At 38.9% G+C, this 27,752-nt stretch overlaps 1 protein-coding gene across 1 annotated transcript in view; it reads right to left on the bottom strand.

Annotated features, from left to right (window-relative positions):
* Positions 1-25,321, bottom strand: part of LOC149839768 (uncharacterized) — a 64,728-nt gene extending 39,407 nt beyond the window's left edge. Inside the window, exons 1-6 of the mRNA XM_090004923.1 lie at positions 25,158-25,321; positions 9,622-10,009; positions 4,528-4,662; positions 4,338-4,423; positions 3,143-3,287; positions 1,013-2,974 (exon numbers count right to left, since the gene is read on the bottom strand). Coding sequence (XP_089861049.1) covers positions 1,013-2,974; positions 3,143-3,287; positions 4,338-4,423; positions 4,528-4,662; positions 9,622-10,009; positions 25,158-25,321 — 2,880 coding nt within the window. The remainder of the gene's footprint in view (positions 1-1,012; positions 2,975-3,142; positions 3,288-4,337; positions 4,424-4,527; positions 4,663-9,621; positions 10,010-25,157) is intronic.
* Between the last annotated feature and the right edge of the window lie 2,431 nt (positions 25,322-27,752).

The raw sequence follows: 27,752 nt of genomic DNA, 5'->3' as shown, positions 1-27,752 counted from the left end.
GCATGCTGATTGAAAAAGATCGATTTGGAAGGAGCGACAGCAGTGGACAACAAAGAGAATGCATATGTGGCAAATGATATCAATGAGGGACATGAAGATAAAGAAGGAGATGATGATGATTGACATCATTTAGATTTTATTTTGTTTGAGTTTTGAAAACTTGGTTGTAAAACATTAAATCTTAAATTTTTTTTTTTGTATTTGCATGTTTAACTTATACTGTTTCACAAGTCATGTGCTTGATTCATTTGTTTTTTGTTTGATACAGTAGTGGATAATTTGCATTTTCTTCTGAGACGTTAATGTCATTAATATCTTATTATTTTGATTCTTAAGTGTTCCAAATCTTACATAGTTATGTGATTTGTTGGCTTTGTTTTGTAGTTACAGTCATTGCTTATTGCACTATTAATTTTTTGGGAATTTCTTATTTTTTAAATTTTGTTGAATCTTGAGAAAATTTTTGTGATTTTTATGATACAGTACTATTTTTGCACATTTGCAATATGAGTTATGATATACATTACAACCTTTGGATGGAACAGAAGGAAATAATGTAGATAATTCAGATTAAAGGATGAAAAAGAGAATAGAATAATGATAGACACAGAATACCAGAAGATTGAACAAAAGAAGACACCAAACTGAAGGTTGATAAGTCTCAACGATAAAAATCCTTGTGCGTCTAATACAATAATGATTTTTCAACTACAAACAAAAGAGAGAAGGGAAGCTTGAGAGATGGCCATGATCTTTAAAGACCTCAAGTGTGAGGAGCAGCACACTCGTATTCTAAATTACATATAGACTAAGCCAAATATGGTTTTCACCAAGTGATAATGCATCATGAAACTTTACCAAGACTGTTCTTCAAAAAAAAATATCAAGATGCGATTATAACAAGTAATAAACAATAGAATACAACTATACAAAGAATTATATGTATGCCACTCTTGATGGTATCAAATGCTGTTATCAGAAAATTAAATTTAATGAATAAAAAGAAACTTACATGTTGGTCATGCTTTCTCTCCATTTTTTTCTTTCTTGTGTAAGCTGATTCACTGTAGCTACGTGACACTTCTGTTAGAACATCAGAAAGTTTCGATCTCTGACTTACCTTGTCTTGAATGCGATCACATCCAGCAGTTGACGTCAAAGGCTTATTCCCACCAGTATCTGGACGGTGGGGATCTGTAGCATGGTCATACTGCAGTTTGCGCTTTGCAGTACCACAGCATACAGTATTGGACAAGTTAAGCTGCTTATCACTATCAAAAGTTTTAGCATCTAACTTCACTAGAACTTTAATTTCTTTGGGTCCAAGCCCAGATGCATCTAACTTGCGGCCAACAGCATCCTCAGAACAGTCCATTGAAACAGTGGCATCCTCATTGATACCATCCTTTAGTCTAGAACTGTCTTTCTGTTCCTCTTTCTGAAGGCCCTTCAAATAACTTGACATTGCTCTAGATCTTGTAACTTTGTGGCTGCTTGGAGCTACCATTGGTGCATCGGTCCCAGATGATGGGATCAGGCTCTTCATACAGTCCATTGAAACAGTGGCATCTTTGTTGATACCAACCTTTAGACTAGAACTGCCTTTCTGTTCCTCTTTCTGAAGGCCCGTCAAACAACTCGACATTGCTCTAGATCTTGTAACTATGTGGCTACTTGGAGCTATCATTGGTGCATCAGTCTCAGATGACAGGGTTAGGGTCTTCATATTTGCTTCTTCTTGTGACAAAAGATGCGTAAAACAGCATTCATCATTTCTCTTGACAGAGTTCTTTATCAAGCTGCTATTTTCACATTCAATGTCCTCAGTAATACTTCTTGAATTTGATCTCTCATTGTATCCTTCAAGAACCAGTTTAGTTGGATCTTTAATCCTTCCTCCACTGGAATTTCTTACAGAGACTCCATTCTTTGCATCTATATGTGTAACCTTACCTGGGTGACATGGAATCATTTGCTCTCTTAAAACCATAGGACTAGATACTGATCTGGCAGCTCTGCATTCACTTGAAGCACCGATTGACATGACTATTCCTGATTCTGATACAAACATGGCTTTTGACACAGAAATATTTTGCACGCCAAGACCCTTGTCAACATTATCAGTCCCGTCCTCTAAATTTTGTAGAGGAAGATTTTCATTTGACACGTCATTGCCACATTCAAGAGGTTGTTTGTCTTTTTCTTTCATAGGTAGGACCTGATCATCTTTTTCAAGGTCAATATTGGCTGAAGATGTAATTTCATGGCCTCCATGGTTACCGACAGAATTCACTACCATCCATGCAGAACCATCCATTGAAACAGAAGTTACAGAAGACAAATTGGTTGTGCCTTCCTTTTGATAAATTTTAGCTGCCTGTCCTTCATTTACATTGTCATTTACACAACCGCGCCCACTATCTGACAGTATGCCTCTGTATTTACTTGGGGTGTCCATCGCCATGCTCTTCAATGTGTCAGATGATGTTTGATTCAGGATTGCTTCATCTAAATGACTTTTTACACATTTGTCACCATCCTCCCGATGCATTTTTCCATCATCAAACTCGGGACTGCTTCCCAAAGCACTTCCAGAGTAAGGCAACTTATTTTTGCTGATAGTGCCCTTTTCCTTGCCTTTACATGCATCAGATGTCTTCAATTTATTTGTATTTAAGCCTATATGCAGTGCAGTATCCCTCAAGAAACCATCATTCTTATCTTCAAATTTTCTAGCATACGAGTTATGCACCAATCTGTCACTCCCTGGCTCACCAAAAAAATTACTTTTGCTTCCATTTGCTTTGTCTGATAGGATCCTCACACGCCTTGCCTTACCAGCTGAATGCATCAGGACCTCACCAACGTTAGAATCACATCCCACAGAACAGCTAGCAGTTGCATCTTTGCTGACATAAATATTGGCAAGGACTTCCCATGTAAAAGGAAATCCTATCTGGAAAAGACTGGTTACCTGCTCAGGGTACAGAAAGTAAACAAATTAATCCCTTCGGCAAACAAATAGAATTGTGGAATGTAATGCATGAACAAACATGCAAATCCTGCATGATTGCAGAAACAGATGCATCAAATACAGAGATGCACACACTTTTTACGCAAACACACACACACACACACACACCTCACTTGGAAAACCATTCTCACAGGTACGTTGTCCATCAATAATCCCACTGAGCAGAACAATAAGCCCATCTGCTGTCTTGAGCCTAAAGGCATCAATTCTCTGAATGACTGGTGCTGAATGGAAGATTTCCACACCCCGATCCCTGTGGCACCATGCCAAAAGAAATTCTCTGAAGAGTATTCCCAAGTGTGCAATAAAACATGCATAAAACACGAAAACAGCAACAAGAAATTCCACCACACTAAGAAAGAATTCTGAAATGAAGCTTCAAACAAGCCAAAAGACACACCTTCATTACAAGGGGTAGATTCCAAAATCCCCACATGTGCAGTCTATATGAAGTAAGATCATTCAAATAATTGGTCCACATGCGAACAACAGATATGTCATGTGTTTGAATGTCTCGGTCTATGTCACATGGATATGGATGTGGGGGCAAGACATGATGCGGATATGCTTGGTACGATACGATAGTTCTAAAAGATTAGGACACATGGACATGGCCGTACACACATAGACATATGTATGTGTGTAAGAGTGTGTATAAAACAGCAATTCTAAAACACTACCAAATAATGAAACCAGGTTGAAATTGACATGTAATGTAATTGATGACAAATTTTAAAAGAAAAAGAACCCAGGTGAATACAAAATAAGTAAACAACATCACAAAAGAAAATATTGACTATGCCCATGAAGTATCGCAGTGTTGTGTCGTGTCGATACGAGATACACATGCCAAGTAAATCCAAGGACTTGAGATTCATGTATCTATGGTCCAACACCCTCAGGCCAAAGATAAGTGGATCTCCCTTCATAATGAAACTTAGATCCAAAAAAGTGAGGTACAGCATTTGATTACCTCAGAACTGGGTGTGGGCCCCCACGCCACATCAGATCAGATCCGAGGTAATGAAGTGCACCTTCATGCCACTATGAGTAGCCACTATAAGTCACTGATCATGGCAATGAACTTGATTTGTTACTCCTTTAAGTGAACTCTGTTTTGTCATCTTTGCAGGTCATTCTATAGAGCTTAAAAGACAATTTCAATGTCAAAAGAGAGCACAGCAGCTGGTTCATGTTTGCAATCCAAACTAGGATGTATACTGGAGCTCATCAGTGTTAAGCCAAAACACTTAATGGCTTCTGGCGGATTTTCAACCAGGCATCTATCGAAAGAAGAATGTACCGTTTTAATGAAACCCCTCCAACAGCCAACCTTTTCCCCATATGGTCTTTCGGTGATTTCATCAAGTACCAATCATGCAAAAGAATCTGCAAAACATATTAGAGAAACCAATGAACAGAGAACTGAACACCATCAGAAAAGAAAATTGAAATACAAAAGAATAAAATCTTAAGGAAGAATATGGACACACCACATTATCTTGAATGGAGCTTTCGCAATCATTGCCCGACTCCATTCTACTTGTTCCACCTTGAAAGCTGCCGAGCACAGGCATCTTTCTCAGTTTCTCCATCAGTCCAAGTGCCTCTTGAGAACCATTGAACTTCTGTGTATGTGACATGAGATGCAACAAGCAGTCAGCAGAACACTCTACACACACAGGTGCATAACCAATACTCTATATGCTTGGCTTTAAAGAGACCTACTCCTGAATCATCCTATTGCGATGCATAAGCAGGATTTTTTAAGGTTTGAAAATTGATGGCTCAAAATTTTCATAAATATTTAAGCATCCAAAGATCATTTTTTTGGTTGAAAAAACATGATCCAACAGTTGATTCCTAGCAAATGGAGCATGTTGAACACGTCTGCATGACTAGATTTGCCAAACAAGCATCAGAAATGCCTAGTTCACACTCTAGTTCTCGTATTTTCAGTTTTCACGTTCTAGTTGTAACGCCCCAAAATCTTGGACTTGAATCCTTTTATGAAAAAGGTTGAAAGCTTTGAAATCGATCATTTATCAGAGTTTGAAACAAAAGTTCAGCTAAAATCATGTTTGAAATAGCAAGTCCATGGACCTTGGGCGCATTACAGCGCAAACTTTCCTTTTACAAACTGATTTGCAATTCAAATATATTTATTGAAATAAACATAAGAAACAGAGTTTTGGTAATACAGTTTTAATAATTCGGAGTTATAATCAAAAGAGATGTTTTCAAAGGAACTCTATATCATATTTACCAAGATGTCCTCAGGAGCGTAACGTCAGGAAAAAGGGTCTCGCCTTGAACTCATCACGTCATTGTGTCATCGCAAGTTGTATCAACCTGTCCACCACCTCCCATGAAATAGGTCAGTTTCGCGAAAAACTAGTAGGGGTGCAAAAGATGAGGAACAAAGACTGCAATAAGCAAGATAATCACTAGATTAAGCAAGACTAGCAGAATTAACCAAACGTGTCGTGGAGTAAGCAAAACTCTAGCAAACAGCTAATTTCAAGAGCAGTAAGGACCATAGTGCTAAACAAGCAACTATAGCAATCCAATTGATTATATAGGTGAAGAGTAACTAACTTTATCCAACAGTTAAACAATGCAACTGAATAAGACAAGCATTCATAACAATGCTCGCAATACATACAATTATCATTAGATGGTTCAGTCCATCAGTAAGTAACATTAATCGTAATGTACAAGTCATTGCATCACAAGCTACACATGATAAGCAATCATACGGCAACAGTTATATCACAATATGTAAGCAGCTTATAAGACAAGCGGCTACATCAAGCCTAGTTGCCATCAGTTTGTAGATTACAAGTTGTACGCAATCACATCAATCATAAGAGACGTAAGTCAAAGTGCTATATTACAACAAGCACCGAGTAGTTCAACCAAGCAAGTCATATGCCAATATATGGCAACTAGCATAATACTATCGTCACAAGCATTTAACCATTACGAGCAACTATATGTTAGCCAAGAATTATGTAAGCGGTTAAACCAACTATAGTAACGCCTTGACAGGCGTGCATAGCTACACGAGAAGCATATTGCACTACCGAGTCAGCAAGTAATCAATTAATATCACAGCATGCATATCTCATAATCATATGTGTAGGTTACATTTTGTTCTCATTATTAGTTGGTCATTGTGGGTACGCACAAGGCACGAAATATAGAAACAGCCGAGATCGATTTGGGGGTCCATTATGGTATATATTTTATGCTACCTCGAATGACTGACTGAGTCCTCTCCTAAGGGGACGGCCAGTGACCAAGAAAGTAAGTCCCCAAAGGCCTAAGTGGCCCATGAATGCATTCAAACTTCTACAGAAGTGGCCTGAGGGCTATCTTCGTAGCATTTCCCCTAACTCCGATGACTGGTGAAGTCGGGTCTTTTGCCCGTGACTGCCATTTAAAGAACATGTCCATCGAAGTTTTGTATCATCCATCATCTCTCTTGATGAACCATGTCGAACGGGCACGACGGAGGTTTTTTAACCGTCGTCTCATTCTACATGCTCTGGTCTTTCGACCCAATCGAGCATCTTGTCGGTGAAAGCACATAATTATCATTATGTAAATTACACGCACCACTGCGCGTTCGAGGCAACCACACACCTCTCATCCTACTCACCGCAGTATGCAACATACATGTTCAAAAGTACAACTACGATAAGAGAGGTCAACTCATAGTGAGGGTAACAACATCACCATTTTGTGATCTCAAACACGTGTCATTGCACGTTCGAAGTAAACATAAACCTCTCATCCTACTCATCGTAGTACGCAAAGTACCTGTTCAAAAATACAACCAGAGGGACATGGATTTCTCAAAACGAAATCCACACAACAATGTTTTGCCGATAAGATATGGTATAACCATTCAAGTTCAAATTTGTCATGCTCAGGTCCTTTAGACCATCACGAGCCTTTTGCCTGTTAGGCGAACATCGATATTACATGATTAATAGAAAGTGTCAAAACACGCTTCGAGGTTACTACAGACCTCTCATCCTGCTCCTCGTAGTCCAAACATATCGTACATGACTAAGAGTACGACTACAAGGGGAGGAGCATCGATTTCTCAAAAGAAATCCATCAACAATAATCTCGCGAAAGAAGGAAGTGCGCCAACTATCTTAGTTTAACCAAAAAGCCTAGAAATAATGTCTCGCATCAGAGATGATGTAGCGTCGATCTAGCGATGGCGCAGGTTCCTCAATAGAACTCTCACCCAACTCATGCACATGCTCCTAAACAGGGTTATCTGAGTCGTATCGAGTACGCGAACTGAAGTTATAAAACACTTCTCCCAAATGCATCAATTTGAGAGATCCAGCCGCTATCTCGTAAAAGGCTTTCGAAGTATGCTTTACGAAACTATACACTTTTTAAAATAGGTTGGCACTTAAAAACCATCATTTTGGGAAAACTGAAGTGCATAATTGTGCATCGTGACTTTTAAAACAAATAAGCAAAACGGCATACACTATACACTCGAAGCTACACTCAGAGAGTGCAAGCTGACAAGAGGCAACCCGTGCACATTATAGTGTAATGGTAAATCGAGGAGTAAGACTCGATGTTCAAAGCAGCACCTCGAGTGTAAAACGCACAAGCCACACACGAGGTATGAACTCATACCTCGACCACCCGAACCCATAAGCAGACAAATATGCAAGCAACTCACGAGGTACGAAATCATACCCTAACTAAGCAAGCACAAGGGTGGCTCACGAGGCACGAAATCGTATTTTGATTAAACAATAAGCATAAGCAAGTAAAGGAGCATATGACAGAGATAAGATCAAGTAAAGAGTAAAGCATACGTGCAAAGTGCGGCAACAATGCAAGGATAAAACAACATATACAAAAAGTGAGTGTGAAAGCAAACTTGTGCATGTAAAGCATAACAGCAATAGGAAAGTAACGTACGAAAAGTACAAGCAAGAAATAAAGCCATGACACATAAAGCGTGGGGCAATCATAATATAAAAAGTCAGAAATAAACAAATAAGAACATAACGAAGGACCAGGATTGCGTCTTGGAGTTAAAAAGGCATACACATACAAGTAAATGTCATGGCGCAAAGCGCAGGGCAACAGAAAAGTAAAGTACGAAAAAGTAAAAAGGATAAGGATCGTTAAACCACGTCATTGAGTTAAAAAGACATGAAATGTAAAAACAAAAATTAAAAGCCTGGGCACATATAGCGCGACGGCAACAAAAAAAGAAAGTGCAAGGAAAGTAAAGAGGACAAGGATCGTGAAACCGCGTCCTTGAATAAAAAGACATACATATATAGTTTATACGTATACACATATCATCATCCTCTTTCATTTTTAGTTATCTTTCCTTATTTTAGCATTTATCTGTTCATTGTCCTTTTGCACAAAAATCCCCTACCTTGAAGGGTTGCGGGTCCTCGTATGCCTGCAGCATAGGTAAGCACGAGCTCGAGCCACGAAAAAAGCGAGTTGGTTCCACCGTTCAACCTGTGAGGCTTAGAACAGTATGCAAATCGAAAGCCAAAAGCGGGTTCGATAACACCTACAGTAGTACCAAACCACAAGGGTAGGCTGGGAGCTCAGCTCTCTGCAGAAGAGCAACAGAGGCAGCAAGGCTTCCTACAGGATGCAGAGGCAGGAACTCTACACCCTGCCGAAAAGGGTGTCAGAGGCAGCCTGGCAAAAAGCAGCAGAGGCAGAGAGCAGGGAACTTCCTGCCAGGACAGAGAAGGCAGGGGAGGGAGAAGAAGCTCCCTGCTGAACCAGCCACAACAAGACAGGGGTGTCTCGGAACACAAATCAGGACAGGGGGCGCAGCCTCCTGCTGGGAAGGAGACAGGCAGGGGCTCTGCCCCTGCCAGCAGAAAGATTAAGGCAGGGGGGCGAAGCCCCCTGCCGAAATACATGTGGGGGGCTTCACCCCCTACTGGAAACCAAAGGAGGCAGGGGGAGCTTCGCCCCCTGTAGGCAAAACCCAGGAGGCAGGGGGCGGAACCCCCTGCCGAGAAGCAACAGGAGAGCAGGGGGGCTTCGCCCCCTGCCGGGAAACATAAGGAGGCAGGGGGGTGAAGCCCCCTGCTGAAGACAAAACAAAGGCAGGGGGGCAAAGCCCCCTGCCGGAAAACCACAGGAGGCAGGGGGGCAGAACCCCCGGCCGAAAAACAACAAAAGGCAGGGGCTTTGTCCCCTGCCGGGAAAATCAGAAAGAGGCAGCCAGAAAACCTACTAGAGGGAAGTGGGGGTGGGGGGGCGGAGCCCCCCGCAGAAAGACCGAGCCGACAAGGGTGTCGCCCCTGCCGAAAAGAGACAGGCGGCAAAGGGGGAGGAGTCGCCCCTGCCCGCTTGTCGAAAAGGGAAGGATGAAGAAGATGAAGACAACAAGGAGGAGAGGTGCTCGGCACCTCCCTCCTGGCAAACCCAGAGCCACCCACGATGGTGGCTCCGGTCCACTGCCATCAAACGGAAGGGGGGGAAAAAAAGGAGGCAGGAGGTCAGCGACCTTCTGCCGACGTCTCCAGCGAGAAAAAAGAGAGGGGAGAGAGAGTTACCTGAGGGGAGTCGCCAGCGTCGGGGTTCCGGCAAGGCGTAGCCGGCGTCGAGGCTGCTCCGATGTTGGGTGGTGCCGGCCCAGCACGAGAGGAAAGGAGGAAGACCGACGAGGCAGTCGCCGGCGGCAGCCGTCGATGGTCGCGGTGGTCGAGAAAGGAAGAAGGGGGAAACGAGGGATCGCCGATCAGAAGGTCGGCGTAGCAGGGGGAGAGGCGGAGGGGGGTTCTTGGGGTCGTCGGGTCGCCGGCGACAGCAGTCGCGGGGGACGAGAGGAGACGCGAGAGGAGAGAGAAGGGGCGACTATAAGATGCACAAAGACGAACCCGAATCGGCGAGACAGTGCCGAACGACGATGATCGACAATGCCCTCCCAACCGTTTCAGCTTCCTACAATAACAAAAGTAGAAATAGCAAGCAGAAGCCTGTTTCTGTTGCGCTACGCTTGTTGGAAGCTCACGATTAAGGTTTCTTGTTTCTTGAATTGGTCGGGATACATCTTCACACCATCAATTGCTAGCTACTTCAACAAAATCTCAAAACTGCATCAAAGATTTCAAACTCTTCGGCAGAGATTATGGGTGTCGTTTCCATGCATCGAATATGCAAAAAACAACATGTGGGTCAAATCGAATTACCCTTTTTATGGAATCTCACACGCAAAATCCCTCGTTTTGAAGCCCCCTAATCTTTTGAAAAACAACGGCAAGGAAAAACTGGAATCGATACAATTGAAAAAAAAAAACAAGAGAAGAAGAAGTTCTATCCATGGGAAATTTCTGGCACCGACAAGAACAAACACACCTTCAAACAAGATTTCCGAACCGATATAGTGCATAATTTCCCACGATATGTACACTAAAAGCCTAATCGACGCATCTGAGAGAGAGAGAGAGAGAGAGAGATACCTGTAACGCATGAATGGGATCAAGGGAAGGAACGAAGCCAGAGAGAGAGAGAGAAGGTTATTTGCCGTGTCGATATTCCCGCCCAACGTATGCTGCAGTCGAATTGGATACGGATTGGATCGTGTTTAATCCGAACCGTGTCCGTGAACCACGTCTAAGTTCAAATACGGCTTTGATTCTTTGAATGATATCCGGTAATGAAAAAATAAATAAGAACCTGATATATTGGTAAGCTTAACCCATATCCCATTTTAATCGGATGCGGATATGGTTTTGATTTTCTGCAACTAATCTAACAAATATCTGAATTTGATTGATAATATCCGAATTCGTTTGAATGTAAAACAGTATATAGATTTTTTATCATCTGGATCAAAATATGAATTCGACTATGTTTAGCCAACATCCAATTAGTCAACATGGTATTGGCCACATCCAATCCAAATCCAAACTGTTTACATTCCTAATCGTTGCAAAATCCCTTAGCTGGGAAAAAAATTTGTTTTTACCTCTACTTCTCTAGATTTAATTTACATGTTTGATTTGCTGGAAATGAGCCCATGAATTGTGTTTTTTCCAATGTGTATATCAGAATTTTTAGGCTTTTTTATTTTAGTCAGAAAAACTGCCTAGGGAACATAGACCTCGTCACGCTAGCTGAAGCAGGTTATATGTCCCTTCGAAAGACGCACGGTTTGCTATAGTGCATGTTCGGGGATCCCAATGAGTGTCACGTATGTAAGCATATGTGGCTCGTAGCCCCATGTTTGTCAGCATCACTTAGCGTCGGAGTCTGGTGCGATTGCAAAGACTTAAGTATCCTTCCCGCCATTTGTGTCATAAAACGATGATTCTAGAAAACAAGCAGTTGCAAAGACTTAAGTACCCCAGAGATGGTTATTTAAGACCTAGTCCCTGCACTGCAGGATTATCCGAGAAAGGAATCCCCCCTAAAGAAGGCCATGAACATCACCCCCCCCCCTCTCTCTCTCTTTCTTCTCTTTTTGCATCTATGCACATCCAACAAACGATCCTACACTTCTCTCCATCAAGCACTGACTGACATGCACACTGACTGTAGCATGGTTCAACTTGATGAGTTGTGGAGCCTGGTCTAGAGTTTTGCCGTTATAGGAAGGGGGTATGGGGGCTCCCCCCGATGCGGGTCCCGTTGCGTGCTCATTTTTTTGAATTTTAGAATTCATTTGATGCACTATTTAGTTATTTCATAAAAATATGATGCCCGTGGAGTCTTTATTCAATTGAAATACGGGCAAAAATTATTTTTTCTAATATTTCAATTTTTTCATGAAAAGTTTGATATTTTTAGGGTTTTATCATGTTCATAATCATATCAGGATGCTCTCCACTCGATTTGGCTTTGTTCTAAATCTGTTTGATCCCTAGATTAAGCATTTTACGATAATCTTTTCTGAAAAGACCCTATTTTTAACCCTGTTTTGCAAAAAAGTCAATTTTCAAAAGTATTTTGGTCATTTTCTCAAAAAATTGAATTTAAAAGTTGTTTATTATTTATTCAATTTTGTATCATCTTTTGTTGTGTTTATTTCATGAAAGCATGAAAAAAGACTTATATCCGGATAGATCTCTCAATTTATGATATTGTTGGATAAGTCCCCCAAAGCCAACATTTGTCCACTAACAAGTTTGCTAATTTGGTAGGGACATTCAAGATTATATTTCCTTTATTTTATTTTATTTTATTTTTTTAATTTATGACTGATGTAAATTGTAAACATTGGAATAAGAATTTAATTTCCTAATTAGATTTGAGTTGCATTGCATATAGTTTATTTTTAATAAAATTATTTATGTGATGAATGATGATTCGTGCATATTTCAATTTTACAATGGTCTACACAAATGGCACGTGCACTCGCTTTTAAGGAGTTAATAAACTATATCAAAACAATCTCCAAAAATATATATTTCGATTGAATTTTAATTTTAGGGTTATTAGAAGTGTCCATGTCAATTTTTATAAATTTTGAAATTCATTTGATGCATTATTTAGTTATTTTATAAAAACAAGATGCCCATAGAGTTCTGATTCAACTGAAATATGGGGAAAAAATAATTTTTTTCTACTATTTCAAAATTTTAATGAAAAAATTTATATTTTTAGGGTTTGATCATGTTCATAATCATACTAGGGTGCTCTCCACCCAATTTGGCTTTGTTTTGAATTCGTTTGATCCCCGGATTAAGCGTTTTAAGAAAACCTTATTTTTTTAACCTTATTTTGCAATAAAGGTCAATTTTCAAGGGGATTTTGGCCATTTTTTCTCAAAATTTTGAATTTCAAAGTTATTTATTTTTATTATGTATTCAATTCTGCACCATTCTTTATTGTGCTTATTTTAAGGAAGCTTGGGAAAAATCATATATCCGGATAAATCCCTCAATTTCTGATATTATTGGATAAATCCCGAGAACCCGACATTTGTCCACTAACAAGTTTGATAATTTTGCAGAGACATTCAAGATTATATTTTCTTTATTTTCTTTTCTTTTCTTTAATTTATGATTGATGTAAATTATAAACATTAGAATAAGAATTTAATTTCAGACTTAGATTAGGGCTGTGTTGCATATAGTTTATTTTTAATGATATTATTTGTGTGATGGATGATGATTTATGCATATTTTAATTTCACAATGGTCTACATGAATGATACGTGCACTCGCTTGTAAGGAGTTAATAAACTCGATGAAGTTCATATTTGTGACCATAGTATCATCTTCTTTTAAGCCACAAATGACCTACACTTTTAGGTTATTTTCAGAAATCATGACATATTTTGTAAACTTTTCTAAGTATTTTCTCCTTTTAGAATCAAATGAATTATATTCAATACATATTCGTGGCCATAGTTAGGAATTTGTGTTGAGTTTATTTCATCTAAATTCTATAAGGCACAAAAAAAACTTTTATCAATGATTTTCCATAAATTTCTCAGAAAATATTTTCTCAAATTACATTCATTCATTTATCTAGGTTTAGATTGCATCATAAAAGGATTTCACAGGGCCACACACTCATCCCTTTGATTAATTTAAAGGTTCAAATCTTAAAAAAATCAATTTTTTAAAAAATCTCCAAAGTTTCCTTCAGAAATCGATTTTCTCAAAACATCAAGATCTCATTTTATTCAGAAATCAATTTTCCTTTCTTCAAAAATACTTTCCAAATGTGGCTCACGGTTTTCAAGGTATCCTCTTTTACAATTATTTCCAAATATTACAAGCATACATCATATTTTCAATCAAAATTTCCTAAAGTCCACAACACATGCCTGATTCTTTGTGCGTTTAGGAATAAAACATCGATTTAGATAGTTGAGCAAAGCAACGCATAAGATTGATCATTGGTTTGATTACCCCTGGTTATGGCGTAAGGAACAGTTGAACCTCGTACCGACAGGCGAGTCCCATTCTCAGAATTTTCCTGCATTTTAAAACAGAGCCGAGTTATTTTCAAAACTTTTTCAAAGATTAGTTTGACTTGCAATAGTAAATTTTTACAATGATAACAATGTGTTGCAGTGAAAGTCCACTCTAGCAAGGGTTTTGTAGCAAGCAGTGCACTGCTGTGTATGCCAAACAAGTGGGAACAATCTCAGTTCGAGGGGTGCTACCATAACTTGCTCGATGTGCAGGGGAAACACAACCTACGAAGGTTGCCAACAACACCGATGCTGCGAAAATCTTGCACCAAACAAGTTGATGCTAAAGAGCCCGCAACTGCCAACAAGAACAACAGTGGAACACTATCATATGCATGGAACACACGGGAAAAATGCAACAAGAACGTGTTGCCAAACATGTTTAAGTAGCGATCAGTCACAACATTCTAAGTGTTGCGGTGCGTGTCCAAAGTGCAGAAGAATTTCAGCAGCTAGATGCTACTAAAAAGTGCCAAACCGTAAAAACATTGCAGCCAGGTAAGTGTTGTCGCAAGAGGTGTCTTTGCTAGGATGTTGCAGCAACAAACATGCTGCCAAAGAATGTCATTTTCTGCAAGAATTCATTGTGCACAAGGTGATGCCAGCAAGTGCATCTTGTTGCAGGAAAACACAGCATACAAGATGCTATCATGAGCGATATTCTGCAGAGGAAAAGTGAAACAAGTAAGTGTCGTCGAATGTGCATCAAAATGTGGAAAGAATGCAGCTGGGAAGACGCTGCCATGAAATGAGGTATTCGCAAGAAAAATGCACTGAATAAAATGTTGCCATGAAGCCCACTACTGCAGCAGCGAAAGGGGCTGCCAATGGGTGTTGCTGCTGTGGAATAATGCAGCGACACAAACATTGCTCAAAGGGGCACCGGTTCTGCAGAAAATGATAGCAACTAGGTGTTGCCCCGAAGCGTTCCTACTGCAAGAAAATTCAGCAAAGGTGTGTTGGTGGGAAATGGCAAGGCTGATGCAAACAGGCTGGAACAGGGATGGGCTGCGCCACATAGGCTGCACCCAACACGCGACTAGGGCTGCACAATTCAGCTGAGCAGCAACAAAAGGACAAGGTGGGCGTCTGACTAGGTCAGGCCCGACCTTGTGGTCAGACACAGTCTGGTTTCGCAGCAGCATGCAACCACAAGACCCGGTTGCAACATGATGTGGTCCAGCTGAGACAAAACACATGCAGAGCCTGCTAGGGTCAGACATAACGAGTACAAATTGGGTTCAGCCTTGACGATTTCTGCAGGAGCTTACAACCACCGAGTTGGGGTGCCAGAGATGGTTTCCTTGCACTCAACGCAACAAGGGAGAGGCCTCAAAGCAACCTAGCGAAACCCCCAAACTGTTGGCCCTCCATGTGAAACATTGAACCTCCAAAATCGTGTTTGCAATAGAGCAAAAAGAAAAGGAAATAGAAAAACAAAACACATTGTATAAAACTATATATATATGGTGCGTGTGTGCGTTGCATGCATGGAAGAAATGAGTTCCACTCAATTATGTATATATATATATTTTTTCTAAATCCGCCCGACCTCCATGTGTTTCATAAAATATCATGGAAAACTTGGCTTCATGCTAGTTGAATGCATTTTTCAAGAATGTAAGTTAGGGGGAAAATCTCACATTTCGATTCTTCAGAAACAATGGAGAAGAGAGGTTCTCCTCTTGCTTAGGGGTGTAGAGAGGAGTCCCACGTGGTACCCGACACTACACACTAGCAAGGAAGAGAGGAAAAAGAGGGATGGTTGACTAGGGTGAGAGACTGAGAGATAGAGAGAGAGCCCAAGAACATCTAGTATTCTCTCTCTTCCTCTTCTAAAAAAGCATAAATAGCCTAGGGTTTAAGGGATCTACGGTTGTGTTTTAATCTTGAAAATGGATGGCTAGGGTGTGTTTCACACCATTATAGACAATGGCAAACTTGAAATACTTGATTCAAACCTCCCACACGCCCCACTAGACATCTTTCTTTTGAATTCTTTTAAAAATTCTTTCAAAAATACCTCTCTACAACCCCCTCCCCTCCTTCCTGTAGCTCACTATTTTATTCATTTCATCATATATATTTTTTTTGAAATTCCACTTAGGGTTTTTGGAAATAATCTTTCTAAACTCCCAAAACTCAGACATTTTTTTAAAAACCACATTCTTTGCAAAAATGTATAAAATGAAATGGGTTTAATCATTTAATTTTTTTTTATGGTGCAATTCAAATGATGTTATGCATTTTAAATAAAAAAGTAGACTCAATATAATATCATTACAATATGTATTTGTTCTAGGGATTCATGTCTATATCCGAATATGCACACACACACACACACACACACACACACACACACACACACACACACATATATATATATATATAGGTCTACATAAGCATTTTTTCTGAATTAAATTTTCTCAGAAAAATCGTGGGTCTTACATAATGTGTGGAAGAAAGAAAGGTTAGGGCATGAGAGAGGGAGATCGGGATAGGGGGAAATAAAGGGGGTTAAAAGGGGTGAATCTGGTTCAGGTGGCATGGGTCGGGGTCTAACCCAGATCCTTCTAATTGGTCATAAGGTTAGCTCATTAGTTGAGCTAACTAGGTCCCAACCTAGTTAGTTCAACTAAGAGGGAACCAAACCCAAGAGGGCCCAACCACAACTGACCCTAGCAGAGTTTGATTCTCGGGGTTGGTTGGATTGGGCGGCAACCGAGACCTTGCAAGGACTAAAATGCATTTGCATGAAGAAGAAAACTTCAGACCCAATTTTGTCCTCTCCCAAATCGAAAAATCATAGAACTACCACTCAAACAATTTTAAAAATATCAACCAAATCCCTCGTGCAGTTGGCTGAGCTGTGTCAACTTTGGGTTAGATGACTATGCCCCTAGAACACGTTTGAAATAACCACTATGCCCCCAAAACCTGTCGTGCAGGCTCTAGACTCGTTACAACTCTGATTTTGATGAAATAAAGACCGTTCTTCTAAAAAATATGTAAAAATGCAATCATATACACAAAAAAGTTATGAAAATGACTCATAATTGTCATTATCAAGGTAATACAAAAATTAAAAAATGCTGGATATTACACTTATACTAACTTGCATACACTTGTCTTGCTTTGTTTGAGCGTTGGGTGGGTCCACCACTCCAAGCTTACAATATATATGTTCAAAGGAGGCTTTTAAAGCTTAATTTTCGCAGAAAATCTCAGAATTTGTTGGATTATCCCTTGTCACTTGGGGAGAATGGTTCAGCCTCTTACCAGTGACGACCCACAATGTTTTGAAAAGAAGTCAATTTCAATAAATATCTTTTAAATCTTTTTTCAAATAAAATCTTTTGTTTTCGAAAGTAGGATTTCGTTCCTATAATAGTAAACATTGTGTGACAACCTAACTCACAAAGGCATATTGAGTACACTAGCGATAAGTATAATTTGAACGAGAAATGCATATTGAGTACACTAGTGATAAGTATAATTTCAATGAGAAATGCGCACAAAACATCCGAGCACAAATAGACAATGCAATTCTAATTCATAAGCCTCTAAAACCCAATTAACACATAAAATCAAAACATATTTTTAATTATCAAAGAGTAAAATGGTAATATCTTTGCACTAGCCCCAGGATGTGCTGCTAGTAAGTGTTGTTAATTTTAAAAGAGTTCACTTTTGATTAATTTTGATTTTTTTTAAAAGTTATGTACATTGTTGAATTATACCAAAAAGTTTGGTGTAATTTGGAAAAAAATAAGCATTTAAAAAGGAGAATTTTCAACCAAGCACCTAAAGTTTGAGCGTTAATAACAAAGGCACCTAAGTTTTGGAAAATTTAAAAAACGCCCCTTGAAAATATCACGGTTAATTAAAAAAACAAAGGAGTTTACTCCCGGTAGGTCTGATTTTAAACATGATGTGAAGTTACCATTTTACCCTCAACATCTTGTTTTATGAAAATGCACCTAAAATGAGGTAATGAGCGTTTGAAGGGTTAACAAGTAATTAACTTAAGTTAAATGAAGTTTGTTTTTTGGTAGCGGTGCCAAAATTTAGGTGCCTTTTAAAAAAAATTTTAAAACTTAGTACGTTTTTTATTTTTTTTTATTAAAAAAATATTGAACTAAAATAGCCAGACAAGTGGAGCCCCAGTTGGTAGGACCTCAAAGGTTTTACCAACCCGAGGCCAGCCTATGTGCGGTCAGTGACAGGGTTTTTTCCTTAGACTATATATATATATTAGTCTACGGCATGAGATGGTGCATACACTACTGGTTGCACAATCCTACCAAAAATTTCAATAGACACATCGCTTGAGCAACTTGGTCTGTCCAAATGGTCTAGGCTAGTAAACTAGCTCAATAAACCGAGCTTAAACTGATTTTTGTGGTGGGCCAAGCCAAGTTTGTGCTTAAACTACCCTTTCACACGTTATTTCTATGGCCTTTCTGAGTTTCAAAGAACACATGCATACCGAAAAATTCAAAGGGCATTCTTTTAGCAAATTAGTCTGTTCAAATGGTGTAGGGCTGGTAAACAAGTTCAACAAGCCAAGCGGGTTGATGGCCCCCTAGTATGGACCCGATCTGTTTGTAGCAAGATCTTATAAATAATCTTTTAGGGTTTTGTTTGCTAAGGTAACTTATTTTGAGAGTTTAGATGTTCTGTGCATTTTATGGCATTTTAGGGTTTTGTTTGTAATTCCAAAAAGACACATGCCTAGCAAAAAATTCAAAGTTAAGCATCCCTTCAGCAAATTGGTCCATCCAAATGGGGCGGGTAAATGATTTGAATAAACCATGATTGAAGTGTTCAAGCCTAATTGATTTTTATGGTGAGCCAAGCAAAGTTCATGTCATATGTTATATGAAAATGGTGGATGACAGATGAGATGGTGCATATAGTACCTCTTTCATCCATTACTTTTGTAATGATCTTTCTAAGTTTCAAAATTCATGCCTACCAAGAATTTCAAAGGACACATCCCTTAAGCAAATTGGTCTTTCCAAAATGACTAGTAAACGAGCCAAAATACTTGCTTGAAGTATTGAAGTTTAACTGATTTTTGTAGTGAACCAAGCCAAGTTCGAGCTCATAATAAGCCTGAGCTAAATGAGTTGAGCTCGGCTAGCATGTTTATAAAACACACACACACAAGTAATAGGGTAACAAAATATACATTGTTTTAGAGCTGGGTGTTGGATTTATAAATCCACCGAAAACCAAAGAATGATCGAATCAATGTTCTTATTAAACCATTGAAATCAAATCTAAAATAAAACTTAATGCGGAAGCGTTACCTGAATTCATAACGCTCCGGTAGATCGTTGATGGTATGATATTTCAAATGTTGTATATTTGACACTTTTCCTTTCTCTAGATTTAAGAGAGAGACTGAATTCTCTGTCTAACTTATGAGAAATCTAAAGAGAGAACCTTTATATAAGGTTTGAGGACCATAACCTAATGTATTTAGGAGTCTGTCTCCAATTCAGCCAATTACAGATTTGTAGACAGGGCAGGTCTCTTCACATAGTGTTCCATGCCATATGAGATACCACAGAGCCCATCCGAATTAGATCACATAAACAAGGTCTGAACCTAAGACAATTCTACAACGTGTTGTTCAACGTATGTAGACCCACACGATTTTCTAAGAATCTCTCACATGGGTCACATACATAACCTTATAATCACACATTGTAACCTTATGAGCTCAAAAATAGTGTCTTATCAATTGATATCTCTACCAATCTAGTCTATTGATCATGTCAACATCGAACCAAAGCAGTCTTCATTACAAATAACATAATTAGACCCATCACTGATCACGTATATGGATATAACCAAATGATATGAATCAAGTATGAATGTGAAGCATGAAAATTACATGCAATGTGATCAAACATGCCTACTTCCAACTGGTCATTCATGAAAACTTTAGTGAGATTACAACATAATGAGTACATAATGAAACTGAAACTTTAACTTTATACCAAAGTGGAAAAAATAACTTTATTATATCATAAAATGTCCAAATACAAACTCCCACTAAACCAACATATCATAAAATGATAAAACACCCATGCGAGCAGTATGCTCATGAAAGATCTTGGGTGACAAAACTTTAGTAAGCGGATCTGCAATCATGGAGTTTGTGCCAATATGTTCTATCGATATCTGACCATTCTGCACTCTTTCTTTAACAATAAGAAACATAATGTCAATATGCTTTGACTTTGAGGAACTCCTGTTGTTACTGGAATATAGCACTACTGAATTATTGTCACAAAATAACTTTAGTGGTCTTTCAATATTATCCAAAATTCGCAACCCTGTGACAAAATTACGCAGCCATATCTCATGGTTGGATGCCTCATAACAAGCCACAAATTCTGCTGCCATGGTGAAAGAAACAATGAGTGTTTGCTTAGTACTCCTCCAGAAAATAGCACTCCTGTCCAACAAAAAAAATATAGCCTGACATGAATCTGTGACTGTCTTGGCATCCCGCAAAGTTAGAATCAGAATACCCAATGATCTCTAACTGATCTGACTTCCTGTATGTGAGCATGTAACTTTTTGTTCTCTGCAAATACTGTATAACCCATTTGGCTACTTTCCAATGATCTATACCTGGGTTACTAAGATATCTGCCTAACATCTCAACAATGTACGCTAAATTCAAACACGTACATATCTGAGCATACATAAGACTCCCTATAGCATATGCATAGAGAATCTGTTCCGTAGCTTTAATTTTAGACTGGTGTTTGGGGGCACTGAGCGAGACTAAACTTATCTCCTTTAGCAACAAGAGTATTCTCTGGTTTGCAATCCTTCATGCCATACCTTTTAAGAATCCTTTCAATATAGCTCTTTTATGATAATCTAAGAATGCTCTCATAATGGTCTCGATGTATCTAGATCTCTAATACAAAAGAAATGTTTGCAAGATATTTCATTTCAAATTTCTTTGTCAAAAATCTCTTGGTTTCGTGCAGTACACCTATATCATTATTGGCAAACAATATGTCATCTATATACAAAACCTGGAAAATAAATTTACTCCCACTGAACTTATGGTATATGCATTCATCAACCATATTCATCTCAAAGCCAAACGAGAGGACAACTTGAAAAAATTTATGATACCATTGACGAGAAGCTTGCTTAAGTCCATAGATGGATTTCTTTAGTTTGTAAGCTATTTTCATAGCATCGCCCGAGACAAAATATTATGGTTGGACCATGTATATTGTTCAATCAATGTCCCTATTAAGGAATATAGTCTTAACATCTATCTGATATAACTCTAAGTCATAATGAGCCATAAGTGCCATCATAATCCTGAAAGAGTCTTTCGTAGAAATAAAAAAAAAAGTCTATGTGAAGTCAATGCCTTCCCTTTGAGTAAACCCTTTTGCAACAAAACGTGCCTTATATCTTTCTACATTACCCTTTGAATCTCTTTTGGTTTTAAATATTCACTTGCAATTAATGAGTTTCACACCTTCCGGTAATGTGACAAGATCCCGCATGCCATTGTCCATCATGGATTTAATCTCATAATGCATTGCTTTAATTCACTTTTAAGGGTTAGAACTTTGTGTGACTTGATGGAAGTTGATTGAATCATCTTTTATTAGGCCATTATCATCCTCATGTTCTTATAAAAAGGCAATATAATCATCTTAAATTGTCTTTCTTCTTTCTCTAGTGGATTTCCTTAATAACACTGGTTCTTGAGGTGTTTCTTGAGGTTGTTGAGTTTGAACTCGAAGAGTAAAAACTTGATTTTGGATAGAAAGATCTAAAGCATTACCTTGATCCAAATTTGTGGGAACAATTTTAGGAATAGAAATCTGATCATCGTGATCCATAACTGTAGGAAGAGAAATAAACTTTTATTCAAAAACAATGTCTTTTACTTTATCATTCCCTCAAAACTCATCACCCTCAATGAAACACGTATTTCTCGTTTAAAAAAAAAAACTTATTTGCAGGGTCATAAAACTTATAACCCCTAGATGTTTCAGAACACCCAACGAAATAACAGCTAACCGTTCTGGAATTCAGTTTATATTCATATGGCTTAGCCTTAGCTGGACATTCCTAAATATGAAAATATTTCTTACTAGGCTTTCAGCCTGTCCACAGTTCATATGGGGTCTTGATTACTGCTTTAGAGGATACTTTGTTCAAAACATAAGATGTAGTCTTTAATGCTTATCCCCAGAGTGACTCTGGTAAGGTAGAATAAGAAATCATACTTCTTACCATATCCTTAAGAGTTGTGTTTCGTCTTTCAGCAACACCATTCATGCTAAGGGTGCCTGGTATGGTATACTAAGGGACGATCCCACATTCTTCTATGAATTTGACAAAAGGCCCTTGACGTTGTTCTTTTGATCCATCATATCTGTCATAATACTCACCACCACGGTAAGATCTGACAACCTTAATTCTTTTGCCAAGTTGGTTTTCAACTTCGACCTTAAACGATTTGAACATATCCAGGGACTGAGACTTTTTATGAATTAAATATAGGTACTCATAACGAGAATAATCGTCTATGAACGTAATAAAATATTGCTGACCATTCCAAGAAGTCGTAGGGAAGGTTCCACAAATATCAGTATGGATTAGTTCTAAGACGTTTGTTCTCCTTTCAGTACATAAATTTTTTATATTTATTCATTTTCCTTTTATACACTCAACACAAACCTGAAAGTCAGTGAAATCAAGAATTTCATTTGACACAAGCTTCTCAATTCTTTGTTTAAAAATATGACCTAAGCGCTTATGCTATAACAAAGCAAAATTCTTATTTGTCAAGTTTTTTTTGTACCACAAGTACTTAATTGCAAGGTTTCATTAAATGAGACAATAGTATAAGGAAATAAAGGTTATCAACCGTAGATAAAGAACCAGTCCCAATAAGATTTGAATAAAAAAATAATTTAAATTCATTATTTTCAAATAAACAAGAATAATCGTATTTATCCAAAATAAAAATAGAAACAAAATTTTACTTAAAAGATGATACAAAAAATATTTCTTTCAAATCTAAATAATTTTCAGTCTTTAAAAGTAACCTAAAAGTTCATATTGCCTCAACTTCAACTATTTTGTCATCGCCCACATAGATGAATCTTTCAGCATCAATTGGCAGTCGACAACTTAGGCAACCCTGCATAGACACATTTATGTGAGTGGTAGCACCGGAATCCATCTACCAAGTGTGTTCAAGCAAAGAAGTCAAATTAACTTCAGAACAAACCAAAGTAAGGAGTGTAACTTTTTTCTTATGCGAGTCATGATACTTGATACAATCCTTCATGTGCCCGTCTCTTTTGCAAAAAACAACAACTAAACTTTGGGTCCTAATGTCTTTTTTGTTTCTTCTGTGATTGAAGGTCAACTACAACTTCTTTAGTCTTTTTTTTCTTAAACCCGTCCTTAGAGGTTACTGTCAAATGAGCACTCTGAGTATTCTCTTATTTCATCCTATCTTCTTCTTGCACACAGTGTGAAATGAGCTTATTAAGAGTTCATTTCTTCTTCTGGCAGTTGTAACTGACCTTGAACTGATTGTATTATGCAGAAAGGGATATCAAAACCAAGTGCACGAGTAACTCCTCTTATAATTCTAACCTTAGTGCCTTAAGTTTTGAAGCAAGAAAAGACATCTCCATGATGTACTCCTGAATGTTTTCTTTGCCTTTATACCTCATTGAGACAAGACTCGAAAGAAGAGTACTTGTCTCAACCTTTTCATTTTTTTGTAAAACATTTTTTAATCGCTTCAAAGAAACGTTTAGCAGTTGTCTCTTCAGACATGGTGCCCCTGAAGGATTCAAGAATTGCACGTTTCATGATCATGAGACTCATAAGATTAAATCGATCCTATCACTTATAGTTCTTTTTATCCTCAGTAGAACTCTTATTTGTAAGAGCAGGTGGTTGATCTTCTTGTAGTGCAAGATCCAGATCCAGATCCACATACCCAAGAACAATCACAACATTTTCTTTTCAGTTCTTAAAATTATAACTGCTCAAAATAGAGATGGAATTAATGCTTGCAGATATCATAGAAACATAGTTAGTAACTAAATAAAAAACAAACAAACTCATGATTAATATATATTTCTCATATGCAATAACATAAAATAACATATTTAAATAGTGGTGAACCCAACTATAAGATACCCAACACAACATTGACACTTAGTCTTTGGACAAAAATGTCAACTTGTAAGTGGTACTCTCAATATAGTAATCAAAATATGGACAGTCAGTCCTGTCAAACAACCAGCCTTTTTTTTGGACCGACTCGTTATTCACATGAAACACTGAATGATTGTCCCATATTTATTACAGAAAGTATATATTTGGGCTAGACCAAATAGTAATCTTTTTTTGAGCCGATCACTATTCGCATGAACCACAAACATATAAACATCATAATATTTCAAAATGAACTAATTTACACAAAAGAGGTTACTTTGGCAATATATTGATTCGATTAATTCAATTTAAATTATTGGACCCAGAATCAGAAATAATACCAACGCTCAAATATGTCAATAGATGCACATGAATAATAAGACAATCATAATAACATACATGGGCCGAAAAATAATCGAATATCGACCCACCAAAGTGACCCATAATGTGCACGCCTGATAGCCTTATAAAATCCATAATTTTTTTATAAGACATAGTGCACGGGTCTGACCAGTCGGGACTGGCCAGACCCACCTGTGGGTCCCGAAGTGGTCTGACCTAGATTGGGTCAGATCCGGTAGAATCCAAAACTGTGATGAGTCAGGTTTGCATGCTCATCTGATCTGGTTTGGTCCCTTTAACTTGGTGGGGACTGAACCAGGTCAGACCATAATGCCTAACCCGGCCTGGTCTAGGATGGATCAGTTGGATGGCCAAACCGACCTAGTCTAAAAGGCCGAATCGGTCCTGCGCAGTAGGTGGCCGAATCGTCTCAGGTTGTTGGATCAGTCAAAAACCGAACCGGCCCCGATAGACAGTAGTTTGAGTCGAAGAGGCCTCCTATTGCCCCTGGCCCTAGATGTTGTCGAACTCGGATCGCACGACGATGGCTGTAGTTGGCCTTGGATGTCGCATAACCCAGATTGCATGATGATGATCATAGCCGCCTCTGGATACCACTGAATCTGGATCGCTTGGTGATGGCCGTAGCTGGCCCTGTATGCCGCCAAACCCAGATCACACGACGATGGTCGTAGCCGGCCTTGGATGCTGCTGAACCCAGATCGCTCGACGATGGCCATAGTAGGCCCTGCAAATCACTGTAGTGGACAAACTTCTTTATGGTTTCCGGTTCTCGCCGATCGATGGCCAAACCAAATGCTGTTTGCCATTGGCAAAAAACCAAACGCCAAAAAAAAATCACCACCGACCCCATAAACGATGGGCGACTGCCCTCTGGTAATCAGAAGGCGGAGGACCCTCCATCGTCGTCCGACGATCCGATGGAGGAGGGCCCTCCTCATGTCCGGTAACAGGGAGGGGGGGGATCGACCCTCCCGTTTGACTCTCTAAAAGGAAAAATGGTGAACTCATTTTTGTCGACGATCGAAAAATCTGAACGACAATGACTCACCGTCAGGCATCAGATTTTTGAACAGACGACTTTGCCCCTTTTTTGTTGTCGATGAAAGGAATGAAACCCCTTTTGCCCGTTCAACGATGAGGGTAGACTGTCCATCTGAATGGGAGGGAGAACCCTTCCCTTCCCCGCGTCGTCCGTCGTCCAGCCAAAACCAAATGGGAGGGCCGATCAACACTTTCGTCTGTGCCTGGTGATCCAAAGGGAAAGAGCCGAAGCCATCTGGATACCATCAAAGCGTTCAACCACTGATTGCATCAGATCAACACTAACAATAATAAAAAAATTAAAATAAAATAATATTTTCAATGATTCAACGAGAATATGTACTCTGATACCAATTGTTGGATTTATAAATCCACCAAAAACCAAAGAAAGACCGAATCCATGTTCTTATTAAACCGTTGAAATCAAATCTGAAATAAAACTTAATGCGGAAGCGTTACCTAAATCCATAGCGCTTCGGTAGATCGTTGATGGTATGATCTTCTAGAACCTGTATATATGGCCATTTTTCTTTCTTTAGACCTAATGAGAGAGGGACTGAATTATCTGTCTGACTTATGGAAAATCTGAAGAGAAGGCTTTTGTATAAGGTTTTGAGACCATAACGTAATGTGTTTAGGAGTCTGTCTCAAATTCAGTTAATTACAGAATTATAGATAAGGCAGGTCTCTCTACATAGTGTTTCATACCATATGAGATACCACAGGACCCATATGGATTAGATCATATAAACTGGGCTTGAACCTAAGACAATTTTATAACGTATGTAGGCTCACACAATTTTCTAACTGGGAGCAATAAAGTTTCATCTCTCAACCTCTTGCCTCTTGCTTGCAAACAAAATACTTCGATCATTCGTTTTACATCTGTATTGTATGATGCAAAATGTATCTAAAATATGATATTACAACTTAATGACCATACGTGAGCTAAGCGAGCTGAACATCTATTCTTCATGTACAGCTTGCCGAACCCATTTTTCGATCCATGAGTGGTTTGGCTTCAATAATAACAATAAACAACTCACACACATTTTTGTTAGAGACGGACACCTTTTTTTTCTTACAGCATTCCGCCATTTTCCGGCCGGTGGGTGGCTGGAAAATGGTGAGTCTTTTTTTTTTTAGTTTTTGGTCATCCAAACAGTTCACTTGATAGGATTTTGGCAAACCAGGCTTTTGACTGGTTTTGCCCCCTATCATCCAAATAGGGCCATAGCTATGCACATGCCCTACAGGATTGCCAACCAAAAGCCGACGAGGCTATATGGACCTTAAGGGAGCGTTTGAGTGCTTGTCCAGGTTTGGACAGAACACTCTGTCCATGACAGCCAGGACATTGTTATTGTTCAGGACGTACTGTCCATTATATCCTGGACACGTCTTTTTTTTTTTTTACTTTTAAAAAATGTGTTCCCACCGTTCTAGGGGGAGTGTGGAATGGAAAACCCATCCTGTGTGTGTCACGGACATGTGTCTGCTGTTTGACGAGAACAATGTTCTGTGAATTTGCAGGACGCATGTTCAAACACGCGCTAATGGACCTGACCTAGCTTAGGGGTGTGCTCAGTGGACCAATTTGGAATTGGATCAAGGCTGGCTCAATTCAAACCAAGAAGGTTCGTTTGTTACCCAGATCTGCTGAAGGCCTAGATGCACGATCTATGTAGTTTGGATCCGTCACTCATTTTTGGATGGGCAAGCAAGGTTGCTGTTATATCGAATCCATGAGATCGGATCCAGTAGTTGGCCTCTCTAGCTATATGTCATGCATCCCACCCTCTTTCCCCACTCATCACACTGGCAATGCGTGGCATTCATTGGTTGGACATTGCAAGGTATTTGGTCTGATTAATGGATCTGCCCTCCTAACCCATAAGGGCGGCCACCATTTGCATGCTACCGGATCTTAGTTGGACCCACTAATGTTGCATTCTTTTCCTAATCCGTTAGGATTTGGTTTGGATTTAAACCTATTCAACGCATTTGGATTTGTGTTTGGGTTACGATGGTTTGTAAAATTTGAATCACAAAACCGACCCACATAATATATATATCTTAAAAAAATATGTAAGAAAACACTCGAAC

Source organism: Nuphar pumila, chromosome 4 (genome assembly GCF_984573655.1).
Source record: "Nuphar pumila chromosome 4, dmNupPumi1.hap1.1, whole genome shotgun sequence".
Taxonomy (NCBI): Eukaryota; Viridiplantae; Streptophyta; class Magnoliopsida; order Nymphaeales; family Nymphaeaceae; genus Nuphar; species Nuphar pumila.
Note: the sequence above shows the minus strand (reverse complement) of the source record. Positions and strands in the feature narration are given on the sequence as shown.